Source organism: Abramis brama (genome assembly GCF_963993115.1).
Source record: "Abramis brama genome assembly, chromosome: 7".
NCBI classification, from domain to species: Eukaryota; Metazoa; Chordata; class Actinopteri; order Cypriniformes; family Leuciscidae; genus Abramis; species Abramis brama.
In genome coordinates, this window is record NC_139969.1 from 1,866,080 (window position 1) to 1,890,453 (window position 24,374).

General features: G+C 41.2%; 1 protein-coding gene across 1 annotated transcript; it reads left to right on the forward strand.

Moving 5' to 3' along the window:
* Positions 1–1,120: 1,120 nt before the first annotated feature.
* Positions 1,121–23,873, forward strand: pias4b (protein inhibitor of activated STAT, 4b; the record flags this gene model as incomplete). The annotated part of the gene is made up of 11 exons (XM_084120296.1): positions 1,121–1,218; positions 2,589–2,913; positions 4,217–4,301; positions 6,029–6,070; positions 6,164–6,254; positions 7,593–7,718; positions 14,790–14,895; positions 16,447–16,520; positions 16,708–16,868; positions 18,510–18,634; positions 23,683–23,873. Exons 1-11 carry the CDS (start codon positions 1,192–1,194, stop codon positions 23,871–23,873), a joined length of 1,353 nt encoding a protein of 450 aa, XP_083976422.1. The 5' UTR covers positions 1,121–1,191.
* Between the last annotated feature and the right edge of the window lie 501 nt (positions 23,874–24,374).

Genomic DNA, 24,374 nt, shown 5'->3' on the forward strand with positions numbered 1-24,374 from the left:
CTTGTTGAACACTTTGTAGGAGATACCAACACATTTTCTTATCGTAGAGACAAGCTTGTATTTTTCTAAGCAACCCGTCTGTGAAAGCTTTTCTGAATGAATGTTTCTCTTTATAACCTGCAGACTTGTATTTATCCTGTGTTTAGTGCATAAGCGTGTTGTGAAACAGAAGAGTCTTTCTGACTTGGTTAGTCTGCGCTTCTGTACATCCCTCTGAGTCTTCGATCTTGGAGAACATTTTGACTGGTCTGACTTCTGCCTTAACCTTTGATATCGCTTTCTATATTTGTCTTCCGTCCTCTGCATGTCTTTGATCTTCTATTCTAACTTCTGACATTTTCTATAGTTACTGATTTTTGCTCTTTTTATCCTTTTGCAGGGGTGTGGATAAAATCAGTCTCAACCAATGGACTAAAACATTCACTGTTTCAGTAGTGACATGAAAATGCAGGACACATTTTTTTTACATAAAGTTTCATAATTTAAAAATAAAAAATAAAATAAATATATATATTTTTAAACTTCACTTTATATATATATATATATATATATATATATATATATATATATATATATATATATATATATATATATATATGTTTAAAAACAACAATGGAAAAAACCGCAAAAATTATTTCAATATAATTTTCACAAGTTGAAATTTAGAGGTTGGGTTCGGGACATCCACTTCCCAATTGAAAGTACCCAATAAATGATGATTTTATATTTATAAATCTTACTGATATTTTAAATATTATTGTGGGTTTCATTAGATAACTGTAGGATCTTAGTAAACATCTAAGATTTGAATACTTAAATGCTTTTCATGTGTTTTTTGAATGGCCTGTTTGCCTATGAAAGACGACCGAGCCAATCAGAGTGAGTCTGGGGCGGAGCGACGCGTGAATCTCTGCAAGAGTTAACCAGGTCGTTCTCTCAGATCAAGTCATCTTGTTTTTCAATTAAACAGAAAAGTGTTATTACATTTTAAAGCAGATCCAAGTGTTTTCTCTACAATAAATGTAATTCTTAGTACATTTTACACACATTGTAAATACTTTACAAGCATGCACTACATGTCACGTGACTCTGACTGAGATTGATGAAGTATCCGCTTTGATCCTCAACAGTTTCTGTTTTCACTTCACGATTAACATTTTCCTTTGTAATATTTCCCAGCTCTGCGTGATTATGTCCACGGATGTTTTGGAAGCTACAGTAAGTAGATTCATTTGGCATTTTTTCATATTTAATTAAAATAACACGCGGGCAGAGCTCACCTTGAGTGTATTAGCTCGCTCATCATGTTGTGTGTTCAGTAGTTTTTAGTCCTCTTGTTGCATTCTAGCACTGTTGGGTAACAAATGAAACATTAAAACTATACTGACATACACACACTGTACAACTGACAAACCACACTGTAAGACGAAAGCCATTATATTATGAAGGTAGATTTAAACTGAAAGCATGAGGACTGTGTTTTTGTATTTTTCATAAACGTCTAGTTTTCATATTGTATTGTAATTTTATACAGTTTATTAATTACAATTTCTGTTGGCCAAAGCAATGCTTTCAGATGTCTTACCATTCACATTTTCTGCTGTTTAATGAGTTTTATGTTTTATAATCGTTTTACTGCTGAAATTCTGCTGACAAGGCAAGTGTATTTATAAAGCGCATTTCATACACTATGGCAATTCAAAGTGCTTTACAGAGAGAGGAATTAAAATAATCACAAAATAAAAGCAAGGAAAATTTAAACAGTTATAAAAGAAATTAAAAGAGATGTATGATAGAGTTATACAATGAATTAAAAGAGTAAAAAGATTATGCATAGATAAACCTCTCATCTGGCAAACACCGGTGTATCATATTTTTCACAACTCCCAGTTTTACTCTGAGATTTTCCCATTACACTGACAGGCCATTAAACAGCCTATAATATAGTTTTAATACAGATATGTTTTAAAATGGCGATCATACCATCAAAATAATAAATTGGGGAAACAATAAACCCTTGCTGAGAAAAATAATTGAAATTCATATTAATCCCTCAGTAAGTACATCAGTATCTCACGTGTGTGTGTATGTGTGTGTGTAAAAGAGAGAGAGAGAGAGAGAGTGTGTGTGTGTGTGTGTGTGTGTGTGTGTGTGTGTGTGTGTGTGTGTGTGTGTGTAAAAGTGAGAGAGAGAGTGTGTGTGAGTGTCTGTGTGTGTGTCTCTGTGTGTGTTTGTGAGAGCGAGAGAGAGAGAGTGTATGTCTCTGTTTGTGTGTGCATGTGCGTGTCTGTCTCTAAGTGTGTGTGTGTGTGTGAAAGAGAGAGAGAGATAGTGAGTGTGTGTGAAAGAGAGAGAGAGAGTGTGTGTGTGTGTGTTTGTGTGTGTGTGAAAGAGAGAGAGAGAGAGTGAGTGAGTGAGTGCGTCAATAACAGTGCAAATGTTCAATAGTGGTTTTTGTGACTGTACAGAAGTTGAATTGTGAAACTAAACCCTGAGAAATCTTCACTGGAATAAAACTGTGATGTAAACTTCTCATATATGGATGATGATCCGTGTTTGAGTTCCTCCGTGTCTCTCGTGTCCCACAGGTGATGCTGGAGGTGTTTCGGGTCACAGATCTCCGTCTCCTCCTCTCTAAGATGGGCAAGAGTAAAGCGGGCCTGAAGAAGGTCCTGCTGAAGAGAGTCTCAGATCTCCTGCTTAACGAGTGCAGTCCTGAGCTTCTGTCGCTCGTCCGAGAGCTTCACACACTCCGACAGGCTTCCAGAGACTCCCGGATCTCCAAGCCCAGTCCGGTCCACATCATCTCCATGCCGGAGTGTGTGTCGCCCGCATCTGTGTGTGCAGAACCACAGATGATCAAACTGCCCTTCTGTCACACGCTGGACACCATCCTGACCCCGACGCCTCTGGGTATGAGGATGATCATTTTCAGTTTTTAGTATTTCTATTAATAAGGATTAGCGGAGTTTTAGTGTCAGTACTACATTAAACTACTATATATAATGTTGAATATAATGTATAATAATGCAATGGGGGAATATGTGTGTGTCCTGATAATGCCAAATGTCTGATGTTACCAGTAAAAAGTGGTTTTCATTATTTTAAATATATCTAGTCAGTGAAAGAGTGCAAGCATATTCATATACAATAATTCAGTATTTTCATCTTCAGAATCATGAATATTGTTATTCTGGTGTCTCTATTGTCCTGCATTGGGTTTCAGCTCCAAGTCCGAGTTATTCATTTACACACACAATGTAACATCAAATTTTGTATTTTAATCAACAGTACATTTTTTTGTTAACTTTTTATCATATTTCTTGGAGTATCGCAATAATATCGTATCGTGATCTGTGTCGAATCGTGACATGAGGGAATCGTTACACACCTTAGGACACTAAACTGAATCATAATTATCAATTCCTCATGGATAAAATCAAGCCTCGCCCGACATTTGTAGATGTATAAGTCAGAAAAGGGAAGAAAAGACTTCCGTTTCATGACGACTTTAAGTGCACTACAATAATTTACTATAAATTAAATAATAAAACCTATTCCCTTATTTAGATCAATTTTTACCACATTAATTCTGATGATTCTTGTGTTTGATTCATGTTGATTCGGGTGACTCGTGTTTGATTCACATTGATTTGCATGACTCTTGTCTTTGATTCGCATTATTTCTGATGACTCTCGTGTTTGATTCACATTGATTCGGATGACTCTCATGTTTGATTCACATTGATTTGGATGACTCTTCTGTTCAATTCACGTTGATTCGGATGACTCTCATGTTTGATTCACATTGATTTGGATGACTCTTCTGTTCAATTCACGTTGATTCGGATGACTCTTGTGTTTGATTCACGTTGACACGGATGATTCTCGTGTTTAATTCACGTTGATTCGGATGACTCTCGTGTTTGATTCACATTGATTCGGATGACTCTCGTTTTTGATTCACATTGATTCTGATGACTCTTGTGTTTGAATTTTACTATGTGACTCAAACACAAGTGTGCTTATGACGACTCTTGTGTTTGATTCACATTGATTCGGATGACTCTCATGTTTGTTTCACATTGACATTCACATTGATTCACAAATTTACTATAAATTAAGTAATCAAACCTATTCCTTTATTCAGATCAATTTTAACCTAAATTCTTGATGTTGAAAGCATGCATGAGTGTGTATTTGCTCATGTTTTCAGTGCCAACGTGTGGAGGAATCATGCAAGTCTCAGATTTCTTGATTCATCTCAATGCGAATCAACAGGCTCAGATCCAGAAGAGCCGGTGAGTTTCTGCTCGTCTTTATTCATTCATCTGAACATTAATGCACAGTGTTGTGCTGTTGTTTGTAGTGAGGGATTCATTACAAATATCTAAACATTCTTAAATCAAGACACATTTACTGGAGAAGCAAAATCAAGTAAGATATTAATTGTTTTCTGAAAAAATTATCCAAATTAAGTGTTTATGCTTCAAAGAGCATGTGGTCAGAAAATAATCTGGTTTTCCCTCTAAAATAAGTAGATTTTTCTGACCCCACTGACAGATATTTTATGCATAATTTTTTTGAGCAATTTTTCAGAAAGTCATTTTGCTTCTCCAGTAAATGTATTTTGATTTAAGAAAGTTTAGATATTTGTGCTGAAAACAAGACAGAAATTTCAGTAACCTTACAAAAGATCGCTTTTGGGCACATCTGTTTATTATTTTCCTAAAAGAGTGACTTCATCTGAATGCAATGCAGAATTCAAATTAAAAGAAAACTGAACCAAAAATGGTTAATGGTTCTGAAAAGATAAACCTGAGTGAGTCGATTCGGCGAGGCAGTGAGTTGAATGACCAATTGAGTCCATGATTCAGACTCTCTCAGACTCAGACAGTGTGTTTGATTCACATTGATTCTGATGACTCTCGTATTTGATTCACATTGACTCGGATGACTCTCGTGTTCGATTCACATTGATTCTGATGACTCTCGTATTTGATTCACATTGACTCGGATGACTCTCGTGTTCAATTCACATTGATTCACATTGATTCGGATGACTCTCATGATTGATTCTGATGACTCTCGTATTTGATTCACATTGACTCGGATGACTCTCGTGTTCGATTCACATTGATTCTGATGACTCTCGTATTTGATTCACATTGACTCGGATGACTCTCGTGTTCAATTCACATTGATTCACATTGATTCGGATGACTCTCATGATTGATTCTGATGACTCTCGTATTTGATTCACATTGACTCGGATGACTCTCGTGTTCGAATCACATTGATTCTGATGACTCTCGTATTTGATTCACATTGACTCGGATGACTCTCGTGTTCGATTCACATTGATTCTGATGACTCGTATTTGATTCACATTGACTCGGATGACTCTCATGTTCAATTCACATTGATTCACATTGATTCGGATGACTCTCATGATTGATTCTGATGACTCTCGTATTTGATTCACATTGACTCGGATGACTCTCGTGTTCGATTCACATTGATTCTGATGACTCTCGTATTTGATTCACATTGACTCGGATGACTCGTGTTCAATTCACATTGATTAACATTGATTCGGATGACTCTCATGATTGATTCTGATGACTCTCGTATTTGATTCACATTGACTCGGATGACTCTCGTGTTCGAATCACATTGATTCTGATGACTCTCGTATTTGATTCACATTGACTCGGATGACTCTCGTGTTCGATTCACATTGATTCACATTGATTCGGATGACTCTCATGATTGATTCTGATGACTCTCGTATTTGATTCACATTGACTCGGATGACTCTCGTGTTTGATTCACATTGATTCGAATGACTCTCGTGTTTGATTCACATTGATTCGGATGACTCTCGTGATTGATTCTCCTCTCAGTCTGACCATGTTTTACTGCTTCTCTGCCTCGTATTATGTTTGAACACAGTGTCCTCAGTATAATTATTTCATTATAACTTGTGTTCTTGAGATATTTAAAGCTTTTTTCTTCCTTCCATCAGGACGACTCAGTCTGGCTCGGCATCTGTTCAGGTGGTGCTCAGGTGAATATTTACCGCAGAAGAATAAAATAAATGACATGTACTGCTGTTCAACCACATTCATTCTGAAAACGTGTTGTTAAATGTGTCTTTCAGGATTTGTTACAGTGAGAGCGTCGGTGTTGAAGAAGATCAGTATCCACCGAACATCAGTGTTTTAGTTAATCACGCGACCTGTCCTGTACAGGTGACGTATGGCAGATAAAGTATTAGATGCTTGACACCAAAAAGGTGCTGTTAACATTAAATCTTCTGCATCACGTGTTGCCAGGCCAAGTTTACACATAAATAATCATATCCTGTGAATCCAGTTGTCTGGACAGTGTCAAAAGGCATTGAAGTTTTGAACTCACTTGTTAGTTATCACAGTTGCCAAGACATTCATTTATTGTCCTCATTCATTTACACTGTTTAAAATGTGTTTTTAACACAGGTGATAAGGAGAAAGCAACATGTAGAGTCAAAGTTCATCATGAGTAGCTTTTCCATAAATGTATAAGGTGCAGTCAGTGTCATAAAAATAAATGCGAAACACCATCATAACATACAATAATGCAAGAAAACAATATTAGATGTAACATAAAACCCTAATGTGCATAACTGATAAGTGAGTTGAATGACCAATTGAGTCCATGATTCAGACTGATGACTCTCGTGTTTGATTCACATAGATTCGGATGACTCTCGTGTTTGATTCAGATGACTCTTGTGTTTGATTCACATTGATTCAGATGACTCTCATGTTTTGATTCACATTGATTCGGATGACTCTCGTGTTTGATTCACATTGATTCGGATGACTCTCGTGTTTGATTCAAATGACTCTCGTGTTTGATTCACATTGATTTGGATGACTCTCGTGTTTGATTCATGTTGATTCAGATGACTCTCATGTTTGATTCACATTGATTCGGATGACTCTCGTGTTTGATTCACATTGATTCGCTTAACTCTCGTGTTTGATTCACGTTGATTCAGATGACTCTCGTGTTTAATTTACATTGATTGGGATGACTCTCGTGTTTGATTCATGTTGATTCAGATGACTCTCATGTTTGATTCACATTGATTCGGATGACTCTCGTGTTTGATTCACATTGATTCGTTTAACTCTCGTGTTTGATACATGTTGATTCAGATGACTCTCGTGTTTGATTCACATTGATTCAGATGACTCTCGCGATTGATTCTCCTCTCAGTCTGACCGTGTTTACAGCTCCTGTGCCTCGTATTACGTTTGATCACAGTGTTCTCAGTATCATAACTGCATAACTGATAAGAAGAACTTTTTCAATGGAGAACTGTCAAAAGTGAGGATTCTGGGAAACTCAGGTTACAGTTTTTCACTGTGAATTATTATTATTATGGTGCTTTTTAACTTTCAAACACTGTCAATTTAACAGTATTTTAAATGTCCTGTCCAGTTTTTCACTGTGTAGTAAGGTAAGCATTTTTACACGCTTTTACTGTAGGATTTTTTAACAGTGTAGTTTAATTTTGTCTAATGTTTATGTGTTGTTCGCAGTGTTCCTATTCATCCAATAAAATGGGGACGGAACCTTCTCGTCCGTGTCGTCCGATCGACATCACACCCGATCTGTACATTTCATTCACAAACCGATTCTCAGTGGAGTGGGGAAACTTCGGCAAGGTACGTCTGTCTGACAGAATGAATCCCACATAATAATATTCATGAGGAGGCGTGTCTATTCATGTTTAGCATGTTTAAAAATCTACGCACTTAAAGTCCCCCTGTGGTGAAAATCCAGCTTTTAATGTTGTTTATGTGTCTATGTGGTGTTTTTAATATGCTTTAAGACAAACCATGTGTAAATTCATAAGTCGACTCCATTGCTGAGTATTTCCTCCTTAAAACTGCAGTGAACCAAAGACAGTCTCAAAAACACGCTTTGAAATCGCTGGTGTTTCTGACGTCACAAACTACCTTGTAACCAATCAGATCATGTGTGTGCAGGCTTCACACCCAGGGGTTAAAGTGGGCCGGAACGGTCCGGAACTGTGTTCCGGCACCTCAGATAAATTAATAAATAAATAGATTCATTAATATCAATGATAGCGCGATGGTAGGGTTTTGATGGTTGGCAAACACGCTTCCCGAAGTTGTGTTCTCAGTCACGGCTCTCCTGTCTGATTTGAGTGCATCTACGCCGGTTCACGCATGCAGACAAAGTCCTTCCTCCCGTCCCCGCTGAACGCCAGTGATTACTAATGCGTGAAGTGCACTCGTGGTTAAGCACGGTAAAGTTAGTTTTAGGTTCGATATTCGTTGGACATTTGTTTGCCCTTGCCAATGAGGGTCGGCAGTCTTACAAAGATATCAGTAGCAGGATTAGTTTTCACATTATGTAACCATTGTATATCGACATTAAATATTCATTCAAAATCACCTACACTCACCTAAAGGATTATTAGGAACACCTGTTCAATTTCTCATTAATGCAATTATCTAATCAACCAATCACATGGCAGTTGCTTCAATGCATTTAGGGGTGTAGTCCTGGTCAAGACAATCTCCTGAACTCCAAACTGAATGTCAGAATGGGAAAGAAAGGTGATTTTAAGCAATTTTGAGCGTGGCATGGTTGTTGCTGCCAGACGGGCCGGTCTGTGTATTTCACAATCTGCTCAGTTACTGGGATTTTCACGCACAAACATTTCTAGGGTTTACAAAGAATGGTGTGAAAAGGGAAAAACATCCAGTATGCGGCAGTCCTGTGGGCGAAAATGCCTTGTTGATGCTAGAGGTCAGAGGAGAATGGGCCGACTGATTCAAGCTGATAGAAGAGCAACTTTGACTGAAATAACCACTCGTTACAACCGAGGTATGCAGCAAAGCATTTGTGAAGCCACAACACGCACAACCTTGAGGCGGATGGGCTACAACAGCAGAAGACCCCACCGGGTACCACTCATCTCCACTACAAATAGGAAAAAGAGGCAATTTGCACGAGCTCACCAAAATTGGACAGTTGAAGACTGGAAAAATGTTGCCTGGTCTGATGAGTCTCGATTTCTGTTGAGACATTCAGATGGTAGAGTCAGAATTTGGCGTATTAACGATTTGGCATTGTTTAAATGCCACGGCCTACCTGAGCATTGTTTCTGACCATGTCCATCCCTTTATGACCACCATGTACCCATCCTCTGATGGCTACTTCCAGCAGGATAATGCACCATGTTACAAAACAAATTGGTTTCTTGAACATGACAATGAGTTCACTGTACTAAAATGGCCCCCACAGTCACCAGATCTCAACCCAATAGAGCATCTTTGGGATGTGGTGGAACGGGAGCTTCGTGCCCTGGATGTGCATCCCACAAATCTCCATCAACTGCAAGATGCTATCCTATCAATATGGGCCAACATTTCTAAAGAATGCTTTCAGCACCTTGTTGAATCAATGCCACGTAGAATTAAGGCAGTTCTGAAGGCGAAAGGGGGTCAAACACAGTATTAGTATGGTGTTCCTAATAATCCTTTAGGTGAGTGTACGTGCGTTATTGCTGCATATTTATACCTGAGAATGCTTTGACGCGTTTCCACAGCGCATGATGCCTAAGGGAACGTCTGCCAATTCCACCAACTGCGTTAAACGTAAGGGTGTCACGATTCTCCAAATCCTCGATTCGATTACATTTTCGATTCTAAAGGCATGGTTCGATTCGATTCTCGATTTTAATTTTTTTTTTTTTTTTTTTTGAAAGCACAAGCTAGCCTATGCCATTTTTAGACTTTTATGCAATATAATAATATCTGACCTTTGTTAGCAATGTACCACACACTACATTGTCAAATTTAAAACGTTTATTAACAACATAATGTAACTAACTTATATAAGTCAATTGGAAACTTAAACAATATAGCCTAACCTATTACCTATTATAGTCCCGCGGGCTCCCTGGACTCCTCAGAGCAGTCACAGGCGAATAGCACGGCGTTTTAAATTGTGTTCTCATAGCGTTTGCAACGCAGTACGAGAGAACGTTCTCGTAAGGGAACGTACATGGTTACTTGCGTAACCTCGGTTCCCTTTAGAGATAAGGGAACGAGCATGCGTTGCCTTGCCGTGCTATTTCGCTCATATCAGGTACTTCGCTTCAGTCGATTTAAACCTAAAGTCCTTTGACGAGTTTTCTCTGAATTTATACACTTCAGCCGCGTACAAATTGGCGCGCTCGAGGTTGGCATTGGGCCAAGCGCTCCCATTGGACCGCAAGCCACTGCTAACTCGCCATAGGTTCGTGCAGTTGCCGCAGCACAGCCAGCTCGCTCAGACGAGCTATGATGCTCTCGCTGTGCAGCTGCAATGCGTTTTAAAATAAAGGCTTCAATATTCTCGAGAAAAGGAGTTTTACCTATTACAGGCAAGCCGAGCTGACGTGACATATGGGGCGTGGCAGCATCGACGATTCCATTTTTTGATTCGATGATCGAGATTGAGCATTAATTTCGATCGATTTCGATTTAAAATCGAAATCGTGACACCCTTAGTTAAACGTAGCCTATAATTTGTATTATTTTAAATTACTTTTAACATTTAAAAACAGGCGTTTTCAAATTCCAAAGCTTGCAGAAGGTTCCTATTGACAATACTGACTTAGGCTACAGCTTTCCTGGTAGCCTTGAGTCAATTAACTTGTCTAAGAAAATGATTCATAAAAACATAAATATCAGTTGAGTTTACTTTCTTTTCTGACACAGACGAAAATTAAAAGACTATCAAAGTTCAGCTTTAGGGGGGGAAGAAATAGGGCAGGATAAGGAGACTGAGAGAAAAAGATAGACTGGTAGAGATGAGGAGAGAGCAAGTATTGACAAATAATCGAATGCCCACTGACATGGTTTTAAAGCTATTTCTTATCCATTTTTGGATAAAAAAATTGCACATATGTAGGTCAGAAAAATCCAAATTTTCTTAGGGGAGCATGCCCCCAAACCCCCCATACTACCTCACATTTGAATGCCCGTGTCTGTGAATGGGCTGTGGATGGTAATATGGGCTGGTGTGGCTACAGTGCCAGGGCTGAATTTTTGTCCCAGTCCATTTTCAGCCCAGTCAATTTTAACATAGTATCGTCATCATATCAGTGTAGATGGGCCAAAATAAAAACATTCAAATATCAAGTAAATAAGTATTGTGATAGTTAGTGACACTCTTGTTAAAAAAAGTATTGCTATACCACGATACTCAATATGTTGTCCCACGGTGAGTCATTTTCCCCTGTTGCACCTACACAAAATTTGAGGGTTCCCCGACCTGCCAAATCCCACTTTAACCACTGCGATAAGATTCCAGCAACAAATAATGTGTCTGTCCACACTAGACGTGATGCGACTGCGAGATGCGTCAAAATCAATCAAAACCCACAGCCAATCAGAACAGCGTGTGGGCAGAGTCAGCCAATCAGAACAGCGTGTGGGCAGAGTCAGCCAATCAGAACAGCGTGTGGGCGGAGCCTCGCGGCACCTGAGTAATCTTGACGGCACTCACAAAAAAATGGATAAGTCGCTACATAATCAAATTCACAAATATTACACCATTTAAACATTATTCAAATACATAGGCTACTGAGTTACTAAAACAATCTTTGTCAAAGAATACACTTGTTTGTTCACAGTTTGAACGTTCTTGTTTCCATGTGTTTAATTTCAAGATCTGAGGTGAATTATCCATTGTTGCTTTTACAGCTACAAAGCTGGAGCACTAAATGATATTCAAAGTCACATTACACGCTTTTAACATTAGATAAAGCACATAAACAGTACCTGAGATTATCATTGCCAGGTTGCCAGATTAAGGACACGCAACAGGAGCGATTGCAAATGACAATGAAAGCTGAGGAGACTTACACACTTTAAGTTGATGAGTTTATTTATCTGCATTTTAATATGCTCTCGTTCATAGAGATGTTTAAATGGATACGGAGGCTTTTTAGGTCGTGTGGAATCTGCAGTTTCTGACCCAGTTTGTTTGCTGGCCGTAATACGCTGTGTTTCCCGCCAACTGGAATCCCGGGCTGTCGGAACACTATTGGCTGAACCGACAGTGGGCGGAGTCACACAGAGCAAAACAAAAACACACATTCCAACACGGAACGCACAGTTCTTTAACTGTTTTTAAATCTTCTCTTAAAACCTACTTTCTTTAGCTATTAATTCATTGTGAGCTTCTGTCATGAATGTGTGTCTCTTTATCTTGTGTTGTGTTCAGCACTTTGGTCGGCCATGTTTGCTGTTTTTTATTGTGACCCTGGATCACGTCACCAGTCTCGAGTCGCACGGGTATATTTGTGGCAATAGCCAACAATACATTGAATGGGTCAAAATTATCGATTTTTCTTTTATGCCAAAAATCATTAGGATATTAAGTGAAGATCATGTTCCATGAAGATATTTTGTAAATTTCCTACCATAAATATATAAAACATTTATTTTTGTGAGTGAATGAAGCACAATCTCGAACATAAATGCACAACTTTAAAGGAGATTTTCTCAATGTTTAGATTTTTTTGCACCCTCAGATTCCAGATTTTCAATAGTTGTATCTCAGCCAAATATTGTCCTATCCTAACAAACCACACATCAATGGAAAGTTTATTTATTCAGCTTTCATGTTATATATAAATCTCAATTTCAAGAAATTGACCCATGTGACTGTTTTTTGTGTTCCAGGGTCACATATAAATAAAAACAAACTCGAAACTTGATTTTAAAGTAAAATAACTGGCTGTAAAAGTGTTTTTCAGACAAACGAGTATGTGAACTCAGCATGTGTCCTAAATATCTGCAAACATATTATGGTATTTTTATGCTTTAGTGGAGTGAAAAAGTTACATACAGCATCTTTAACTGTTCTCTGAAGCAGGGGAGTCTCAAGGGAATGATATATCTATGCACAGCTGAGGTGGTAATGCAATAATTCAATTATTTCACTTATACTACGGTTGCCACACCTCAAAACATTGTTCAGACGATGTATTTCAAGACATTTGTCAGGTTATTTACTTTAAAACGCTCTTGTGTGCAGGACTAATTTCTTACGCATCTCATCAGACCTCCGTTGCTAATTATAAATCGCCATTTTAGAGCTAGTAATGGATGCTTGAGCCGCTAGGCTCCATTACAGATTTGCGCAAAACTTTTGCAATGTTTTTTTTTTTTTTTTTTTTTTTAAATGTCGACAAAAAACTATTTTGAAATGTAGTTTCCATTAACCGATGTTATGCGACTAAAACATTCGTTTCAATTTTTTCCTGTCGCGATCAGTAAAATCATTCCAAAAACCATGGCAACGGACATTGGTAGGTTTATGTACTATATCCCAGCCACTGCACTGGCCATTATTATTAATGGAAGGAGATGTGTGTGTGTGTGTGTGTGTGTGTGTGTGTGTGTGTGTGTGTGTGTGTGTTTTCCAAGCATTAATGGTAAGGAACGACCCTTATTATACTTGTGAGCGGCTCATATGAGGTGTTTCTGGGTGTTTCTCCCTCAGATCTGCTGATTGTGGCATTTATTTGAGGTTTAGAATCCATTATTCCTGTAATTCTTTGTCTTTTATGAATTTAACGAAGAACTCTGTCTCGTATTCTGTCCAAACACACCGCGTCATCTACGTCAAGTGACCTATAAATGCGCAAAAACTGTTTCCATTGCAGTTTCGCGAAATATTTCTTTTTCGAATTGCCTGAAAAAACCCCTCATGCGAGCGGAAAAACTTTTTTGCGAGTTTTTGCGAAATTGACGTGTTTCCATTGGCCGTATTTTCAATTTTCAATTTCAATTTGCGCAATTTGAAGGGTAATGGAAACGCGGCTGCTGATAGCAGACTAATGCAGTTATGAGAGAGAGAGAGACACCGAGAGAGAGAGAGTGTCACCTGAGTGTGTGTCTCTCTACAGTGTTCATCAGCAGCGTCTCTAATAGTGAAATTGTAAGTTGATCTGCTTCAAGAACAGCGGCGTTATTCTCTCGCTAGTGAGAAACGTCATGTAGCTTTTAAGTTGCTAAACTATTTTACTGATAAACTCATTAGAGCAGCGCTGACAACACGTTTCTGTGCGAGTGTGTGTCCGTACTGTGTGTGTGTGTGTGGGTTTGACTGGGAAAGAGAGAGTATGTATTTTCCGTACATAATAAAACGTAATTTTGTGGTAATTGTCGTTTTTATCCTACTGATAACTATATTAATCTGCTTGGTCAGTGTCGCTGTGGGTGTGGGTTATTTTGCTGTTGTCGGCTGTAAAGACCTTTAAAGTAACTGGAATGTGTTGGCGTAGTGATATGGAGCTGTGATGCGGTCAAAACCTGCTGGAACTACTTTAGCTGTGAGTTTCCCTGATAATAACCGCACACCTCAGAACGTTCGTCAACCAATCAGATTCAAGCATTCAACAGCCCTGCAGTATAAGATATAAACCTCTGTAGTCCATTTAGACACTTGTTAGCAAGCTTTAAAGAAATCACAAGAGAGTTTTACTGATGTTATATCGTAGAATAAATCGTGATAATACCCCGAGCTTCAGCACAGACTTTATTTCAGGTGTTTAACTAAAGCCCTCTGACTTCAGGACGATGGATGTGATGAATAAACTGCAGCTGTTTTCAGGGTTTTGGCTTATAAAGATCCTCATCCCTGCAGCTCTACACCAGTTAGTGCTGTCTGTGTGTGTGTGTGTGTGTGTGTGTGTGTGTGTGTAGAATTACTGTGTGGCTGTGTATCTGGTGCGGCCGGTGTCGTCTCAGGAGTTGCTGGATGAGCTGCGCAGGACCTCGGTGGAGCAGCAGGAGCTCTGCAGACGCAGAGGTGAGTGAGTGTGTGTGTGTGTGTGTGTGTGTGTGTCTCGTTGTGTGTGTGTATGTGTGTCTCTGTGTCTGTGTGTGTGTCTGTGTGTGTGTCTCTGTGTGTGTCTCTGTGTCTGTCTCTCTGTGTCTGTGTGTGTGTTTGTGTGTGTGTGTGTCTGTGTCTGTCTCTGTGTGTGTGTGTGTGTGTGTGTCTCGTTGTGTGTGTGTGTCTCTGTGTCTGTGTGTATGTGTGTCTCTCTGTCTCTGTGTGTGTGTGTGTGTGTGTGTGTGTGTGTGTGTGTGTGTGTGTGTGTGTGTGTGGACATGTTTTTCTACACCGGTGGGGACTTAAACCTGAATGCACACAGACTCATGGGGACTCGTGTCACTGTGGGGACCTAAATTGAGGTCCCCATGGGTACAAAAGCTTATAAATCATACAGAATTAGTTTTTTTGAAAATGTAAAAATGCAGAATGTCTCCTGTGATGGGTAGGTTTAGGGATAGGGGCAGTGTAAGGGGATAGAATATACAGTTTGTACAGTATAAAAACCATTACGTCTATGGAGAGTCCTCACAAAGATAGTGCACCAGACGTGTGTGTGTGTGTGTCTGTCTCTGTGTGTGCGTGTGTGTGTCTGTCTCTGTGTGTGCGTGTGTGTGTGTGTGTACAGTATCTCACTCTCTCTCTCTGTCTCTCTCTGTGTGTGTGTCTCTGTGTGAGTGTGTGTGTGTGTCTCTCTGTGTCTATGTGTGAGTGTGTGTGTGTGTCTCTCTGTGTCTATGTGTGAGTGTGTGTCTCTGAGTCTCTGTGTGTCTCTCTGTGTGTGTCTCTGTGTGTGTGTGTGTGTGTCTATGTGTGAGTGTGTGTCTCTGTGTGAGTGTGTGTGTGTGTGTCTCTCTGTGTCTATGTGTGAGTGTGTGTGTGTGTGTGTGTCTCTCTGTGTCTATGTGTGAGTGTGTGTGTGTGTCTCTCTGTGTCTATGTGTGAGTGTGTGTCTCTGAGTCTCTGTGTGTCTCTCTGTGTGTGTCTCTGTGTGTGTGTGTGTGTGTGTGTCTCTGTGTGTGTGTCTCTGTGTGAGTGTGTGTGTGTGTGTGTGTCTCTTTGTGTCTATGTGTGAGTGTCTCTTTGTGTCTATGTGTGAGTGTGTGTCTCTGAGTCTCTGTGTGTCTCTCTGTGTGTGTCTCTGTGTGTGTCTATGTGTGAGTGTGTGTCTCTGTGTGTGTGTCTCTGTGTGAGTGTGTGTGTGTGTGTGTCTCTCTGTGTCTATGTGTGAGTGTGTGTCTCTGAGTCTCTGTGTGTCTCTCTGTGTGTGTCTCTGTGTGTGTGTGTGTGTGTGTGTGTGTGTGTGTGTGTGTGTGTGTGTGTCTATGTGTGAGTGTGTGTCTCTGTGTGTGTGTCTCTGTGTGAGTGTGTGTGTGTGTCTCTCTGTGTCTATGTGTGAGTGTGTGTCTCTGAGTCTCTGTGTGTCTCTCTCTGTGTGTGTGTGTGTGTCTATGTGTGTGTGTGTGTCTCTGTGTGTGTGTGTGAGTGACTTCTTCTAATTGACAAATTTGTTTTGTGTTTTGATAGTTTCTGAGAAGCTGTGCTCCGATCCAGAAAGTGACATCACTACAACACGTCTGCAGATATCACTGATTTGTCCAGTAAGTAGGAATAATAAATATTTCAGAAACAAAATGTTATTTCCACCACTTATGAATGACATGATGCATTTGATAGCAAAGACCTGCATATTACAAAAGTCGAGTCAGGTCACCTTTATGTAGCACTTTATACAGTACAGATAGTTAGAGAGCAGCTTCACAGTGATAAAGCGGATGTGTTTCTCAGCTGGTGAAGGTGCGCATGAGTGCCCCCTGTCGGGCCCGAGGCTGCTCGCACCTGCAGTGCTTCGATGCGTCTTTCTATCTTCAAATGAACGAGAGAAAGCCCCGCTGGACCTGCCCTGTTTGCCACAGATACGCCCCGTATGATGAGCTGCGGATCGACAGGTAACATCCGCACAACCACTCTCTGACTGAGTTTCTCTCTCCCTGAGTTTCTCTCTCCCTGAGTTTCTCTCTCCCTGAGTTTCTCTCTCCCTGAGTTTCTTGCATGTATGCCGCCATCTAATGGTGAAATAATGTATGTAACTTCTGTTGCTGTTCACGTTCAGGGACTATTTTCTCCAGCGGAAGGAAGGCTTTTAGTGATTTTTACTGCATGAAAGTTGCATTGATACATATTTTTGGCTTTAATATTTGTATTGTGTAGTAACCGTTTTATAAAAGCAGTAAGGTACTGGAGGCTAGTGCTGTCGTGAATAAGTCACGGCTGAAGGGCGTTGTTAGGCACGACGCGAAGCAAAGTCATGACTTATATAGGATATCGCAGCGGACATTCAAACGGATTTTTATTATGAATATAGGACTGACCTGAAGGAAAACTCTATATCTACTGTAAATGCAGGTACAGTCGCTTACGGAGAGCCTGGCCACTCCCTATTAAGTCCTATTGTACCGAATTTTGGTTGTAGTTCCACCAGAGTTCCACTGGGGGCGATCGCCCATGAGTGCAAAATGAATGGGAGTCTATGGAGCTAGACGGCAAAATTTGTCTCTTTCACCCGATTGCCGTTGAGAAATCTCGGATTTGATTGTAGGTTTTGCATATTCAACATGGGTTATAGGTCGAAAGTTTAATGAACGAGTACTTATGTCCTTTTGATTTCTTACAGGTTGAGTTGTTGTTGTCCATAACACGCTAGCATTCTGCTAATGAACGCTGATTGGTCAGTGAAGGACTGATTACGACCAGAGATACCGCTTGATGGCATCGTAGCATCCGAAGCCCTTCTAGCACGTGTGTTTACCTGTGTCAGCTGTATTGTCGATGCCTCGAGAGAAAAGAAAGTGCAGAGCGCGAAAGCACCAAAGTGACCGAAGGATTGCCGTAAAGCAGTATCTCTGGTCGTACGATGTGTGTGACGTCATTGACATTTTAAAAGACTTTTTAAAGCAAATAAGTGACTAAAAAATCTAACACCCAGCAATGTGTAATTTCTTTGCATCTCCTTTCGAATACAACATTCAAATTACTAGACAAAAAATTATAACCTGAGAAAAGTGGATTTTGAGGGGTATAGCGCCATAGACCTCCATTCATTCTGCACTCGTCCTGTGAGCGCCCTCATGTGGAGCCAGAGTGGAACTGCACTCGTCCTGTGAGCGCCCTCATGTGGAACCAGAGTGGAACTGCACTCGTCCTGTGAGCGCCCTCATGTGGAACCAGAGTGGAACTGCACTCGTCCTGTGAGCGCCCTCATGTGGAGCCAGAGTGGAACTGCACTCGTCCTGTGAGCGCCCTCATGTGGAACCAGAGTGGAACTGCTCTCGTCCTGTGAGCGCCCTCATGTGGAACCAGAGTGGAACTGCACTCGTCCTGTGAGCGCCCTCATGTGGAACCAGAGTGGAACTGCACTCGTCCTGTGAGCGCCCTCATGTGGAACCAGAGTGGAACTGCACTCGTCCTGTGAGCGCCCTCATGTGGAACCAGAGTGGAACTGCAACCAGTTCAGAAGCAGGAAGTTTACTGAGAGTGGAAGTTCTCCCCTTATTAGTGTGTAGTGTGTGTGTCTTTGCTCTGGTCTGCAGTTTGCTGTGTGGAGTTCTGGAGAGCTGTGGTGAGGACGTGGAGGAGATCGAGTTTCTGTCGGACAGCAGCTGGAGAGCCGTGAGACTCGACCAACACGAGTCTGATCCACTTCCTCTCAAACACAGTGAGATCATCTACAGACTCATCATATCGGCTGGAGAAAGACGACATTCTGAAGACATGCTATATTATTATTATTATTAAACTATCTTATAAATGCTATCTATCTGTCTATCCATCTAGGGTACTCGGGATGGTTGCTAGGGTGTTTTGCGGTTGCTAGGCTTTTTTGGATGTTGATGGATATATGACAGACAGATAGATAGATGGGCTATTTATCCATCCATTCATCAACATTCATCCTTCCTTCCTTCCTTCCTTCCTTCCTTCCTTCCTTCCATCCATCCTACCGTCCTTTCTTCCATCCTTCTTTTCTTCCATCCTTCCTTCATTCCTTCCATCCTTCCTTCTTTTCTTCCATCCTTCCTTCCTTCCATCCTTCCTTATTTTCTTCCATCCTTCCTTCTTTCCTTCCATCCATCCTTCCGTCCGTCCGTCCTTCCTTCCTTCCTTCCTTCCTTCCTTCCTTCCATCCTTCCTTCCTTCCTTCCTTCTTTTCTTCCATCCTTCCTTCATTCCTTCCATCCTTCCTTCTTTTCTTCCATCCTTCCTTCCTTCCATCCTTCCTTATTTTCTTCCATCCTTCCTTCCTTCTTTCCTTCCATCCTTCCTTCCTTCCATCCATCCTACCGTCCTTTCTTCCATCCTTCTTTTCTTCCATCCTTCCTTCATTCCTTCCATCCTTCCTTCTTTTCTTCCATCCTTCCTTCCTTCCATCCTTCCTTATTTTCTTCCATCCTTCCTTCTTTCCTTCCATCCATCCTTCCGTCCGTCCGTCCTTCCTTCCTTCCTTCCTTCCTTCCATCCTTCCTTCCTTCCTTCCTTCTTTTCTTCCATCCTTCCTTCATTCCTTCCATCCTTCCTTCTTTTCTTCCATCCTTCCTTCCTTCCATCCTTCCTTATTTTCTTCCATCCATCCTTCCTTCCATCCTTCCGTCCGTCCTTCCTTCCATCCTTCCTTCCTTCCTTCCTTCCTTCCATCCTTCCTTCATTCCTTCCATCCTTCCTTCTTTTCTTCCATCCTTCCTTCCTTCCATCCTTCCTTATTTTCTTCCATCCTTCCTTCTTTCCTTCCATCCATCCATCCTTCCGTCCGTCCGTCCTTCCTTCCTTCCTTCCTTCCTTCCTTCCATCCTTCCTTCCTTCCTTCCTTCTTTTCTTCCATCCTTCCTTCATTCCTTCCATCCTTCCTTCTTTTCTTCCATCCTTCATTCCTTCTTTCCTTCCATCCATCCTTCCGTCCGTTCTTCCTTCCATCCTTCCTTCCTTCCATCCTTCCTTATTTTCTTCCATCCATCCTTCCTTCCATCCTTCCGTCCGTCCTTCCTTCCATCCTTCCTTCCTTCCTTCCTTCCTTCCTTCCTTCCATCCTTCCTTCATTCCTTCCATCCTTCCTTCTTTTCTTCCATCCTTCCTTCCTTCCATCCTTCCTTATTTTCTTCCATCCTTCCTTCTTTCCTTCCATCCATCCATCCTTCCGTCCGTCCGTCCTTCCTTCCTTCCTTCCTTCCTTCCTTCCTTCCATCCTTCCTTCCTTCCTTCCTTCTTTTCTTCCATCCTTCCTTCATTCCTTCCATCCTTCCTTATTTTCTTCCATCCTTCATTCCTTCTTTCCTTCCATCCATCCTTCCGTCCGTTCTTCCTTCCATCCTTCCTTCCTTCCTTCCTTCTTTTCTTCCATCCTTCCTTCATTCCTTCCATCCTTCCTTCTTTTCTTCCATCCTTCCTTCCATCCTTCCTTCTTTCCTTCATTCTTTCCTTCCATCCTTCTTTCCTTCCATCCTTCTTTCCTTCCTTCCTTCCTTCCTTCTTTTCTTCCATCCTTTCATCCTTCCATCCATCCTTCCTTCCATCCTTCCTTCTTTCCTTCCGTCCTTCCTTTATCCATCCTTCCTTCCATCCTTCCTTCTTTCCTTCCATCCTTCCTTCCTTCCTTCCTTCCTTCTTTTCTTCCATCCTTCCATCCTTCTTTCCTTCCATCCTTCCTTCCATCCTTCCTTCCATCATCATTCCATCCTTCCATCCATCCATCCATCCTTCCTTCCTTCCTTCCTTCCATCCTTCCATCCTTCCATCCATCCATCCTTCCTTCCATTCTTCTTCCTTCCTTCCTTCCATCCATCCATCCATCCTTCCTTCCATTCTCCTTCCTTCCTTCCTTCCATCCTTCCATCCTTCCTTCCATCCTTCCTTCCTTCTTTTCTTCCATCCTTCTTTCCTTCCATCCTTCTTTCCTTCCATCCATCCTTCCTTCCTTCTTTTCTTCCATCCTTCCATCCTTCTTCCTTCCATCCTTCCTTCCTTCCTTCCTTCTTTTCTTCCATCCTTCCTTCATTCCTTCCATCCTTCCTTCTTTTCTTCCATCCTTCCTTCCATCCTTCCTTCTTTCCTTCATTCTTTCCTTCCATCCTTCTTTCCTTCCATCCTTCTTTCCTTATTTTCTTCCATCCTTCCTTCTTTCCTTCATTCTTTCCTTCCATCCTTCTTTCCTTCCATCCTTCTTTCCTTCCTTCCTTCCTTCCTTCTTTTCTTCCATCCTTCCATCCTTCCATCCATCCTTCCTTCCATCCTTCCTTCTTTCCTTCCGTCCTTCCTTTATCCATCCTTCCTTCCATCCTTCCTTCTTTCCTTCCATCCTTCCTTCCTTCCTTCCTTCCTTCCTTCTTTTCTTCCATCCTTCCATCCTTCTTTCCTTCCATCCTTCCTTCCATCCTTCCTTCCATCATCATTCCATCCTTCCATCCATCCATCCATCCTTCCTTCCTTCCTTCCTTCCATCCTTCCATCCATCCATCCATCCTTCCTTCCATTCTTCTTCCTTCCTTCCTTCCATCCATCCATCCATCCTTCCTTCCATTCTCCTTCCTTCCTTCCTTCCATCCTTCCATCCTTCCTTCCATCCTTCCTTCCTTCTTTTCTTCCATCCTTCTTTCCTTCCATCCTTCTTTCCTTCCATCCATCCTTCCTTCCTTCTTTTCTTCCATCCTTCCATCCTTCTTTCCTTCCATCCTTCCATCCTTCCATCCATCCTTCCTTCTTTCCTTCCGTCCTTCCTTTATCCATCCTTCCTTCCATCGTTCCTTCTTTCCTTCCATCCTTCCTTCCTTCCTTCCTTCTTTTCTTCCATCCTTCCATCCTTCTTTCCTTCCATCCTTCCTTCCATCCTTCCTTCCCTTCCATCCTTCCTTCCATCCTTCCTTCCATCATCCTTCCATCCTTCCATCCATCCATCCTTCCTTCCTTCCTTCCATCCTTCCATCCTTCCATCCTTCCATCCATCCATCCTTCCTTCCATTCTTCTTCCTTCCTTCCATCCATCCTTCTTCCTTCCTTCCATCCATCCATCCTTCCTTCCATCCTTCCTTCCTTCTTTTCTTCCATCCTTCTTTTCTTCCATCCTTCCATCCATCCATACATCCATCCATCCATCCTTTCTTCCATCCATCCTTCCTTCCATCCATCCTTCCTGACTTCCTTCCATCCTTCCATCCATCCTTCCTTCCATCCATCCTTCCTTCCTTCCTTCCTTCCTTCCTTCCTTCCTTCCATCATACATCCTTCCATCCATCCATCCTTCCTTCCTTCCATCCTTCCATCCATCCATCCATCCTTCCTTCCATTCTCCTTCCTTCCTTCCTTCCATCCTTCCATCCTTCCTTCCATCCTTCCTTCCTTCTTTTCTTCCATCCTTCTTTCCTTCCATCCTTCTTTCCTTCCATCCATCCTTCCTTCCTTCTTTTCTTCCATCCTTCCATCCTTCCTTCCATCCTTCCTTCCATCCTTCCATCCATCCTTCCTTCTTTCCTTCCGTCCTTCCTTTATCCATCCTTCCTTCCATCGTTCCTTCTTTCCTTCCATCCTTCCTTCCTTCCTTCCTTCTTTTCTTCCATCCTTCCATCCTTCTTTCCTTCCATCCTTCCTTCCATCCTTCCTTCCCTTCCATCCTTCCTTCCATCCTTCCTTCCATCATCCTTCCATCCTTCCATCCATCCATCCTTCCTTCCTTCCTTCCATCCTTCCATCCTTCCATCCATCCATCCTTCCTTCCATTCTTCTTCCTTCCTTCCATCCATCCTTCTTCCTTCCTTCCATCCATCCATCCTTCCTTCCATCCTTCCTTCCTTCTTTTCTTCCATCCTTCTTTTCTTCCATCCTTCCATCCATCCATACATCCATCCATCCATCCTTTCTTCCATCCATCCTTCCTTCCATCCATCCTTCCTGACTTCCTTCCATCCTTCCATCCATCCTTCCTTCCATCCATCCTTCCTTCCTTCCTTCCTTCCTTCCTTCCTTCCTTCCTTCCTTCCTTCCATCATACATCCTTCCATCCATCCATCCTTCCTTCCTTCCTTCCTTCCATCATCCATCCTTCCCATCCATCCATCCATCCTGACTTCCTTCCATCCTTCCATCCATCCTTCCTTCCATCCATCCATCCTTCCTTCCATCCATCCTTCCTTCCTTCCTTCCTTCCTTCCTTCCTTCCATCATACATCCTTCCATCCATCCATCCATCCATCCTTCCTTCCTTCCTTCCTTCCTTCCTTCCATCATCCATCCTTCCCATCCATCCATCCATCCTTCCTGACTTCCTTCCATCCTTCCATCCATCCTTCCTTCCATCCATCCTTCCTTCCTTCCTTCCTTCCTTCCTTCCTTCCATCATACATCCTTCCATCCATCCATCCATCCATCCTTCCTTCCTTCCTTCCTTCCATCATCCATCCATCCATCCATACATCCATCCATCCATCCTTTCTTCCATCCATCCTTCCTTCCATCCATCCTTCCTGACTTCCTTCCATCCTTCCATCCATCCATCCATCCATCCATCCATCCATCCATCCTTCCTTCCTTCCAAAACACCCTAGTAACCACCCCGAGTACCCTAGCAACCACATAGCTACACCCCTAGTAACCACCCATCCTTCAAAGCTTTTAAAACCACTTTAAACTCTGGTCCGGTTTCTCAGTGTGTAGTTTCTGTGTGTTGTGAGCTCATGATCGATGAGTGTGATTGGGTCTGATGTGTGATTTTTCCCGTGACAGAAGGATGTTCTAATCCGGTGGGAAGCGTCGTCGTGGATCTGACTGAGTTTTCCTCTGACGATGAAGATTTCCAGAAAGAGGAGACCGTTTCTACACATCTAGAAGACAAATCTGTACATTTTAGAAAATCTGGCATAGTTAAAACTTCTGGACCCAAAAGTGAAAAACACAGGTCCAAAACTATTAACTGATTTTTTTTTATTTTTTTTTTTATAATTGATAATATTTATGAATTACTTTGCCAATTGTTTTAGCATATAAGGCTGAAAGACCAACTGACGTGAACCTTTTGTCATTTAATTTTGTTCTGTTTGTTGTTTTTCTTTGTTGTAAATCTTAATTGTGGTGCCAATAAAGTTTCTTTATGAGATGAGTCTCAATCAAAGCACTTGTAAAATCATTGTAACCTCACATTTTATATTTTATATTGTTTGAATGAAAATTGTACATTTGAATTAACAAAGCATTTGCAGCTTACATGCAATGAGTGCACAAATAAAAAGAGTAAAATATTAGGAACATGTACAATAAATTCAGTAAACCTATAATATTAACAAAAATATCAAGAAATTGGAACTGCGTAAAAATAAATGTTTTATTCTCTCGTTTTAGTTTAGCAATTTAAATTCAGTGAGCTTCATTGTAATGACAAAAACTATATATATTGACATTCATATTTTGCAAGAGCAAAA